General features: G+C 42.6%; 1 protein-coding gene across 2 annotated transcripts in view; it reads left to right on the top strand.

The window, feature by feature from the left end:
* Positions 1–10,640, top strand: part of ULK2 (unc-51 like autophagy activating kinase 2) — a 36,477-nt gene continuing 25,837 nt past the window's right edge. The window contains exons 1-3 of one of the 2 annotated variants that reach the window (XM_052689246.1): positions 1–632; positions 1,787–1,879; positions 3,025–3,066. In XM_052689246.1, coding sequence (XP_052545206.1) covers positions 543–632; positions 1,787–1,879; positions 3,025–3,066 — 225 coding nt within the window. In that variant the 5' untranslated portion in view covers positions 1–542. Of the gene's footprint in view, positions 633–1,786; positions 1,880–3,024; positions 3,067–3,351; positions 3,560–10,640 lie in introns of those variants that run through there. The other variant, XM_052689247.1, reaches the window with a different exon arrangement.

The following is a 10,640-nucleotide window of genomic DNA, read 5'->3' as shown; positions in this document are numbered from 1 at the left end:
AGTCGGAGCCGGGGCCTGTAGGCGCCGCGAGGGAGCGGCGGCGGCCTGAGAGACTCCGATCGGCAGCTTCCCTTCCGCGAGGGTGAGGCGGCGACAGCCCCGGAGCCGCGAGCCGCGCCTGCCCCCGCCCCGCTGCATGCTGCCGGGCTCGCTCCCTGAGGGGACCCGCAGCCCTGATCGGGGCGATGGGGGCGGGCGGCGGCAGGGCGCGGGGCGGCTGAGCGGGCCCTGAGACAGCAGGCGTGCCTCACCTCGCGACCTCGAGAGCCTCCCTCCCTTCATCTCCGCCCTCCCCATGCCAGACGGAGCCCCTCGCCTCGGAGACGCCCCGCAGCGGCCCCTTCGGCACGGGGGTGCGCGGCCGCCCCCGCGCGATGAGAGGAGCTGCCCCGCTGTCCGGGGGCCGCCAGGAGCCGGGCGGGCTCCCACCGCTTCGCCCGCTGCCCTGAGGAGGCGGCCGTAGTGCCTCTGCCGGAGGAAAAAGCCGATTCCTTTTGTTTCCCCTTCCCATCCCGGGGCTTCATGCCCACCCCCGAGGGAGGATGGAGGTGGTGGGGGATTTTGAGTACAGCAAGAAGGACCTGATAGGACACGGAGCCTTCGCTGTGGTCTTCAAAGGTCGCCACCGTAAGGTAAACGGCGATGGGGCGGTTACACAACCTTGTGGAAGCAGCCCCGGGCCTCGGTGTGCAGCTGGGGGATGCGGTGGGGCCGGGCCTGCGGCGAGCTGCTCTGTGAGTACGGTTATGTGTATTCATAAGGAGATAGGGCAGCCTGGCTGTGTGCTCAGCTGTTGGGCCGCTCCTCGGACGAGCAGAGAGGTGCAGCTGCGGGGAGGCTGAGCCCTTTGTTTGTCAGGAGGTCGTGTTTATATAAGGAAGGGATCTGATGGGAAAGTGTCTCCTTTGGGTTGGGCTGAGGATCCCTGGAATTCAGATGGGTCCGGTTTCCTGCTGGGTATTCATAGATAGGTGGTGGTTTCTTGGTGCTGTGTGAGTTTACGCTGGGCTTGGCACCTCAAACGCTGTGCTTCCACAAAGCAAACCTCCACTTGGAGCCTTTTGGAGCATTGGGAGAGTGCTTGCAGCTCCTATGGGCACAGCATGAACAGAAAACATGAGAAACTTCGAAGCTTAACAGAGATGGTTTATACCTTACACGTAAATAAGCATTACAAATAAGTTCAGGTTGGATATTAGGAAACATTTCTTCTTAGAAAGAGTGGTCAGGCACTGGAATGTGCTGCCCAGAGAGGTGGAGGACTCGCTGTCCCTGCGGGTGGTCATGAGATGTGTAGATGTGGTACATAGCAGCATGGTTCAGGGCACTGACAGTTGGAGTGGATCTTAGAGGTCTTTTCCAACCTTAATGATTCTGTTTATAGGCAGTAAGCAGGCAGTATTTCTACTCAAAAACCAAGTGCTTGTGTAGTTTTCAGCTGTGGAGATCAGGAAGGATGAAGCTGGGAAGTCCTTAAAGAATAGAAGAAACTTCGTCATTGGGAGGGGACTGAAGGACAAACGGGATGTGATTATTTATATTGTAATCTTTTTTTTTTATAAGTGCTTTTGAACTCATGAAAATGCAGTCTGGCAGCAGCTGGATCTTAATAGCTGCCTGAACTACCGTGGAATGAAATAGTTCTTGGTGGTGTCATGTGATGGAGTGATCAGTGGTGGTAGGGTAGGGATGATCTTGCTGTTTCTTGAGTGCTTTGCTAGCTTCTTGTTAGTGGATAAAGTAAAAAATGAAAGCTGATAATAATTTTCTGTTTGTTTGCTTGCAGAAAACTGATTGGGAAGTAGCCATAAAGAGCATTAACAAAAAGAACTTGTCAAAATCACAAATCCTACTTGGAAAAGAAATTAAAATCTTAAAGGTATGTTAATTGCAGTGATTTTTAAAGCTGCTTTGCTTGAAAAGGAAAAGAGACTTTTGATGCAGTTCATTTTGGGTCAGGAGTGGTATCACTGTAATTGCTGCTTTACCTTTTGCATCTTTTATTTGCTTCAAACAAAATCCAGAATTAAAGGGGCCAAGAAAAAGAGTTCTTCAGTTTTGGAAATGGCATCACGTTGAGGGCATGTTTTTATTACAAGGGGAAGATTGCTGTAGAATCAGGATCTGTGCTCCACTTATTGCACATACAGAAAGGTTTGTCCTTCAGGATGGGTAGTGTCACATCTTTCCCAGACAGTCCCTGTAACAGACGTTATAGCAGAGGTCTTCTATCATTCTTTATCTTTTATTTTCAATCAGAGATGCCTTGAGAACTGAAAGCGGTGTACTGAATGTGATTCCTGGGGCAGCCTTCCCGTTCAGAGTTAACTGACTTAAAAGTTCAGTGTGGCACTAATGAGGAAAATAAAACAGAACATCATTTAGTTGTAAAATTCTGTTTCATGGAAACATCTCCTTAGGTGTTCTTCTGTCATTTTCCATTCTCTGAACTTCACTACATCTCATTTTACATAGCTTTGCAGCAATAATCAGTGCTGATTTCAACATTTGTGCTGTTTCTAAGCTTCTTGAGGTGCGTTCTATTCTATATGCTAGTATGTATGTTCTAGTTCATATGTTATATGCTAGAAATAGTAGTGTTGGGTGTATTCATATGCTGCAAGTGCTTAGCAAGGAGACATACTTTTGTTTTAAGCAGTTTCAAATAATCACATGCAAGTTGTATTTGGTGTTATTGGGCTTGAATTGCATTTATTGTAAAATAAGAGGTTGGCTTGAAAATAACATAGTTGGTTACTCCCATAGGGAAGAAATGTGTTAGACTATAAATTCAGCAGTCATTGAAGGATTTAGTGCTGTATTACTTCTATAACAACACAGAGAAAATGAATTTGGTAAAGAAAATGGTATTTGACCTTTGAATATATAGTGTGACTTCCTATTGCTGTGAGTACAGTCTAAAGATTTTGATCATCAGATGTAAAACTCTTTGAGCATTACCTGGCATATTACATTTAAAACAAGAGCAGGCTATTTCCATAACACAAATATTTTTTTCTACAGGAACTTCAGCACGAGAACATTGTAGCTCTCTATGATGTCCAGGTAAAATACGTCTTGATTTTTTTTTCTTCATTAATTTTATTTATGCAAATACAAAGCATGTATATAGTAAAATATTTTTAAGTGGTCATGTATTTTCTTGTGACTGTTGTCACTTTGATATTTAGAAAAGGAAATCCAGTTCCCTAGCAGTGGCAGGGGGGCTCTGTCGTATTCTGCACATTACATGCTTGTTTTATATTGACTCTGCTTATCCGTTGGGATAGCTGTGAGAAATCTGGTTTGCTTCCAGGCAGCAGGGGCAAGTGGGAGCCTGCTTATCTCTGCAAAGGGCTGTTTGTGTAGTCTGGTCCTGCGTGCAGTGAAAAAGCATCAGCTGCCTGGGCAGGGAGCTGGATCAGTGGCTGTGGCTGTTCTCCTGAATTAGCATTGTTTGCTTGGTTCTGTACTTTAACTGGGAAGGAGGTGTTCATGGCTGGCGACTGAACGCACCCGAAGGAAAGTGTACTAGTAGGAGCTGATCTGAAAGGATGAGGTAAGTGACACTGAGAAGTCAACATAGCTTAAGAGGCTGTTGTAGAAAACCATCTCTACTGCTGTGGAGATGTCTCAAAGATGAAGAGATGTATTTTACAGCCCTTTGTCATGGTGAGGGGAAGCTGAAGGAAGCAGGAGATCATTACTATGCACGTATACATTGCTGTTACTTAAATTGTGTTCAAATGGATGGCACAAAGTGTAAAAGTCAAGCAGATATTTGAATCTTTTCAAGTAGGTGAAATAAGAATGAGGTGACTGCTGGATGTTGTGTTGAGGGACATGGTTTAGTGGGAGCTGTTGGGAATAGGTGAACGGTTGGACTGGGTGATCTTTTAGGTCTTTTCCAACCTTGGTGATTCTATGATTCTATGACTTTGCACCATCTTTTTATTCCCAGGTTCTGTCTGACGAAGTGAAGGAGTTACTTTTCTAGCCTGCACAGGGCAGTGTATTCTATTAGCAGGAAGTACATTTCTCATATTGTGAGGCTTGCGAGCGCTGAGTAAAGCTAAATATGAGATGATGTGGTGTGCAGCTCTTTGTTCTATTTGAACCATACGTTTATCTCCTGGGCTTGATTCTCATCTTAAATACAGAAATACATTTATGAATAAAATTATTAAGAACCACCCTCGGGGCACTGCACAGTTAAAGCAATGCAAAATAGACACTTCCATGTTCTTCACCATTTTCTGTCCTTACATGTTTGCATCCTAAAAGATTTTCAGCTTATATGTAGATAAGTGTCTTGTGTAGCTGCAGAAAACTGTGTTTGTGGGATATATGCTTGGCATTGTCAGGTTTTACTGTGTACAGTGCTGTAGGACATGAATTAACTTCTGCTGACCTGTGATTCAAAGAAGTGGATTCATGTGGTGGCAGACTATGCTTCAGAACTTCCCATTTGGACTCTTTTCTGAGTCTTGACTTCAGAACTCTGCCTTTGGAATGATACAGCTGAGGGGAAAGTGCACTCTTGAAGAGATCAGGCCTTCCTGAGTAATGCTAAATGGAAACAGTGTCTCAGCACCCTAAATTTAGTACATATGAACATCTTCAAAGAAACTGGAGTTGTTGACTGAGAGTGGTGGTGTGTGAGTAAGCAGCTGAAGTTTGGATTTATCATTTATGGTTGTTTATATGCGAAGAATGCTTATTAAGCTTTGCAGCTCAATCTGAAGGTAGCTGGTTAGATGCTTTTGTTTTGATGATTTAACATCTTCTAGCTCTGCAGAAGCTCTTGCTAATTTTGATTTCCATACACGACACCCACAAGGGAAGAGAAGACAAATCTATGTTTTTGTTTATTTACCTAAAAGTGTTTTAGAAACAACTTTCATGCCTTTACTGCTCTGCCACAGGAAACGACACCCTCAGAGTGACACTCCCTTGTGAGTGTTTGGCCCTGTATTCGCCTGTTGAGAAGGGGATGTTCCTGCTTGTCACTGACCATTGCACTTCAATAAAAACAACAGTTACAGCAAAATGAAAGGAAGAACTCTCATATCTTGGATATATTTTGAATAGATTCATGGCAAACATAAAGCAGTATGATGCTACTTCTACAGAAGAAATTACTTTGCAAAACATGGTCAAGAGAGTGTGACGCTTGCACAAATAAGTCTTTCTGCACGGGGCTTGGTTTGTGAAATATTATACATCATTAACTTATATGATTACTTTGACTTATAACACAGCAAGAACGAGCACTGTGCAAGGCATTCACATGGCTGGTGGGTTGTTACACCTACAAATTTTCCTCAGTGTTTCATGTCCTAGCATGTGCTGCCCTTTTTGTTTGTCGTAGTGTTGTGAACGTGGACAAAATACAATAAGGTGAGACTTGAGGTATTCAGGCAACTGTTACAGTCTTTCAGACAACAGTGCGTGAACATTTTATGCTGCTGTTGCTTCATCCTAGGTATGAACACCACTCTGATACATTCCTTAGTATGTATGGAGCCATTTCCATTACTGGAAATAACCATTCATCTGGAGCCACCCCCAGATGAATTAGTACACCATTAGTGTTGTATATGTATTGGTCAGCATTAAAATCTCTTGTTCTGGTGCCAGCACAGTAATTGTCCTTGATTTCCCTAAGGTGGGTACATGCAGTGCTGATAGGTTTGACCTGCAGTTAAGCATTTTATGTAAGCAGAGCATATTGCAGTTTGTGCCATGGCAGAAATCTGGGGATCTGCACGAGGCAGTCTGGAGATGCGTGGTTCTAAGGCTGAGAGTGTTTGTGCAGATACTTAAGTATGAGCTTTCCACTTATGAGAGGCAGATATGTTGCTGTAGTAGATCTTTGAAAAATAAACACATGCAGCTCACTGCTAAAGGTGGAATTACTTATTTTGTGAAGCGCAGTGCTCATGCAGTAGATGCATTGCAAGACAGAAGCTCTTGAGACATTTTTTACTTATCTTTTTGGGCAAGAGTTGGTATTCTTTCTTTGAAGAAAAAGCCTCCAGAATTGCTGAAGTGGTATAAAAATGGCATTAAAATGAAGTTCTTTTTCCTATGAGATATCATTCATCCTGCAGAAGAAGAACAAAGAACATTGGATCATATTAATTGGGGAAATGGAGCCCTGTTTCTCAAAAACAAAAAGAGTCTAAAATAACCTTTAACTCACCGGTATGAAGTGCATTGAGATCCATGGATAAAGTATGATACAGCAGCAGGAAGGTGTCAGTAAGTTATTTGGAATGTGCTATATTTAGCTCATGAATTTATGGGCTTTTTTTGCAGTTCATGATCCCGAGTGCATGCTGAGTAGAGCTAATCTCACATGGTGCCAGACAGTGCCTGTTTTAGCAAATAATTTAATTCAGAACTCTTTAGAATGTCAGCCATCAGAGTGAAAGCCTGTGATGTATCTCAGGGATAGTTTTTTAGAAGAATGAATTAATCTTCACTGTATGGAGTCTGAAGTTTGCTATTTGAACAGTAGTGTAGCAAGAGCTAATTTCTAGTTTGTTATTGGAAACGGTGTCTGAACAGAGATTGTTTCTTGTCTCAGTTTGTTGGCGCAGAGAGGACAAAACAGCTGCAGCTGCTTCTGTCTCTGAAGGCAGTGAAAGCAAATGGGAGCCAAGCCAGCAATGCCTTGGTACCTATAGCTCAGCCTTTCCCCACATACAGGTGCCCAAGGTTTCTTACCAGGGATGCTGGTGGATGGAATGGTGCCTATCTCCACCTGCTCTTTATCGGTGTCGTTAAGGACTCCTGTTTGCTCAGCGGCTCCAGCTGGTCTGGTGGTATCATTGCGTGGTTCCTGAGGCAGTTGCTTCAAATGTTCTGGAGCATCTTCTTGATCTTGGTGTGCCACAACTCGTATTGCCTGTCAGCAGAGCTGGTTCTGAACTATCATTACTTATGCCTCAATGTTATTTTTTTTCTTAGTTTTTTTATTTATCAGTATCCATCCTTAACTGCATATGGAAAACAAACAAACAAACAAACAAAATATTATCCCAACCATTTTTCTGTGTTTATTCTTCCCTGCCAGGTGACAAATGTTTTCAGACTTAAAGGCCAAATATGTCCTTTAGAAAATGTGAAGGTTTTGAAATACTTTTCCATACCTTTCACTTAGCAAGTGGTGCAAAGTGAAAGGCTGACAATAAGATCATTGGATGGCCAGGAACAACAGTAGCACGGGTGCTGAAGGTTAGGGATAGCCAATTAGCATTTGCTTTGACCAAACACAATTTACTTTCACCATCTCCCTTGCTTGTTAGTGAGGTACAGCATTTCACATACTAGGAAATGAATGACACTGCCATTGTGGTGCATTTCCTGTGGCTGATTGCTCTTTTATGTGAACAATTGGCAGCATGCAAACTGTGAATCCTACAGGTGCACGTTTTGTAGTCTGAGATTACACATTTAGTCAGAAGCAACAACATGTTCAGTTGTAGGAGCAGAACATGTTAGAAACTGCTGCTGCAGTGTACTTGCAGAGCAGCATGAGAGTATCTGTAACACACTGAAATAATCTTAAGGATCTGGACCAGTCCATTTTCACTAAATCATTGGAACCTTTGCCAATTGTATTTAATGCTCCAAAAAATGAGGAGTGTCTCCCTGACCAATAAATAAATAAAGCTACTACAGCACAAGATAATGTCAGGAAATCAGCTAGCAGCAGTGCACGAGCTGTCAGGTGAACTCTTGCTCCCTTGGGACTGGGATCATAAACTGCAATTAAATGGAATCCACAACCTTGGAGCGAAACCACAGTAACTGTCCTAGCACAGCTCCTCCTCCTGCAGCTCACTAAACGCTCATTGCAGACTTTTATCTTCTTCTAGAGGAGGGCTTTCTAACCAAAAAGCAATTGAGGGTATGTTTCTGCCAGTGTGCTGGAGTTCTAGCAGCAGCTGTCACAAGTAACCATGAATGTTTTGACTTCTCTTTCAATTAATGTCTTTTAAGTGGAACTACTGCACTGAACCTGTGATTTGGGTTGGAACTTCACATCCCCTGAGAGAACTGTGGGAAGTGTGGGATTAAAACACAGCAACTTTTGGCAAATATGTTGCCTCTTCATTTTTTTCTAGTAGTCTTACCTGTTGTTTCCTATTAAGCTTCTCTATCTTTTTACTTGCAAGTTGAAATAAAATCTGGATTCAGAATAAGAGGGAGCAAAAGTAGTTTTTTGTCATGAAAAATTTAAATAAATAAAGCGAGATATGCTGAGGAAAAAATGTTCCATAATTGTTTCAACACAACATACATTTGTTTTACTTGATTATTTTTCTAGGTAGAAGTATTTGCCAGAGCAGCTCCAGTTGCAGTAATTTTATGATCTGTATATAGATGTAAATTTTTGAAAGCTTTGCTATCTGTTTCAAGAAACAGTTTAAAATAGCTTGCTAGGTCAGCTCTATTCCTGAATGTTACATCTGAAATGTGGTGGTTTGCTAATCTTTTCCTTTTTGAGCACTTTTCTTTGCTTAGCAAGTCAACAGAAATTGTTCTTCTGGAGAATGATGATAGTGTGAGCTTTATTTTTCAGCGAAGTAATTCAGAGGAGAAAAATGCATCTGCAGAATTGCCCTGTGAGAATGGAGACCACGTTCCCAGTCAGGCTGGCCAGCAGCAGTGATCTGAAATGGGAGCAACTGTGAAGGGATAAACAACTTCAGCCATTTTGAACAAAAGCTTCATTGGTGGGATATTGAAAAGTATGTGTGGGTAAGAGTTAGTGCTGGAGAGGAAGGGGAGGTGAGGGCTGCTGTGACAGCTCATCAGCCCCTTGTTTCTGAAGGGAGCAGCTTTGTCTGAAGGGACTTTGTTTCCAAGAGAGTCCAGAAAACACATTCTCTTAGTTCTGAGATGAATAAACGTCTGTCATGAGCTGAGCATTACATACTGCTTTAAGCTGTTGGTTTTGTGCAGTGTGTTGTGTAGCTGAAGCACTGACGCTGTGGAACATCTATTTCTGATTCATGGCATTGCTATGTTTGGGTGGAAATCCAATAGCTGAGCTTTCTTCTTGTCACTGGAGAGCAGACAATTTCCATGCTTCTTAGCCGTGTTATTCTTTTACACATCACAGTTGCCCTTTAAGTGAAGTGGTCCTCAGCTTGCCAGAATTTTTGGTTTGGTGAATTAGGATCTCAGAGTATCAGCTGTGATCAGTTAGGAGGGAGGTTAATGAGTGGTGATAGCCTTCTGTTTTCTTGGTATCAGCTCTGTGTCAGAGATTTCAAAGCATCTGCAAACGGTGAATTTCTTCTCATGATGTCTATGTGTCAAGCTTAGAGCAGTAGCAGTATGTTGGAGATGGCAGTGCATGCAGGTGTCCTGGCTTCTTCCTTTTTTTTTTTTCAACTCAAGACCAGCCTTTGCTGGACAAACTGATGAAAGTCATTTGGAATTGGTTTAAATAATGCTAGTAATGCTAGCAGACAATTTGGAAGCTGTGATTCCAGATGTGGATTGCTTTTTGGAATCCTTGGAGTTCCTGAAAGATTGTGGGCTTCTGTCTTGGAAGAAATTGCTGCATAGGATGAATGTATTTTCAGTAATTTACAGGGTGGGTAGGGTTTTTTGTGGTGGGTGTTGGCTTTTGGGTTTTTTTTCCCCTCTAAAATATGACCTTCCTGACAAAATGCACTTAGGTTTTGAGGCTTTTATAGGATTTCAAATTATGGTTCATGTTGGCCACAGCTATTAGAGAAACATTGAAAAATAAGGAATTGATGAAATGTGATCTGCTGCTGCTTTAGTATTCTATATTAGTTGGAGCTCACCCTTCATTCCCACCAGATTTGCCTAACATTCCTAGAAACTTGCTTTCTTTGAAGCTAATTTCAAAATGTAAACAAATCTGCAAAGTGCTTGAATGTTCTGAGCTGGGAAAATCCTCCAGAGGCTTTCTCCAACGCAGATGAGAATGGCTGAACTTAATGCTTCCAGAAATGAGGCAGTCTCCTATAATCTCAAATTAACCTTAAAATGTCTGATTCATCTCAAACTGCTTAAACTCGTTAGCTCCGAAGAGGGGAGAAATGGTTTTACTTTATCTAAGATCTCTGAACGTCTCCAGCTTTGTAGGCACAACGAAATGACATGAGAAACTAGAAACCGTCATGTTTATTATTGACAAAAGCTCTTCACACAAAATAATGCTTGTTTAAGAAAAGGATTATTCTAGCTACAGTCAGACCTCGATACAGAGGTTCTTACTGCGTTCTGTGGAGTGTGTAATTTGCAGTAGATGTTAGCTCTTTTGTCTTTTAGTAACTCTTCCTCAGTTATGAGAGGGAATTCAGGTTGCAGATGGGTCAAAGGAGGTCAGTGCTTTGGAAAATCTCAATAGGACTGCAATATCAAATCACAGCTTTCCATAAAGCATTTAGGTCTGTGACATGGGCATGCTTCTGCCTGTGACTCATCGAGGGAGATATTTTACAGAGCATGCATGAATCCTGGTAGGAGCATCCTACAGAATAGCAATTGGGAATCACTCTATGCCAGGCACAACTGTGCTGTGATTTCTGCATGACCTTCAGCTGTTCAGATGGCAGAGCTTGTTTTACCCAGAAGGAGGGGACGTA

This window comes from Tympanuchus pallidicinctus, unplaced genomic scaffold, assembly GCF_026119805.1.
Source record: "Tympanuchus pallidicinctus isolate F22 unplaced genomic scaffold, pur_lepc_1.0 scaffold24, whole genome shotgun sequence".
NCBI lineage: Eukaryota > Metazoa > Chordata > Aves > Galliformes > Phasianidae > Tympanuchus > Tympanuchus pallidicinctus.
Note: the sequence above shows the minus strand (reverse complement) of the source record. Positions and strands in the feature narration are given on the sequence as shown.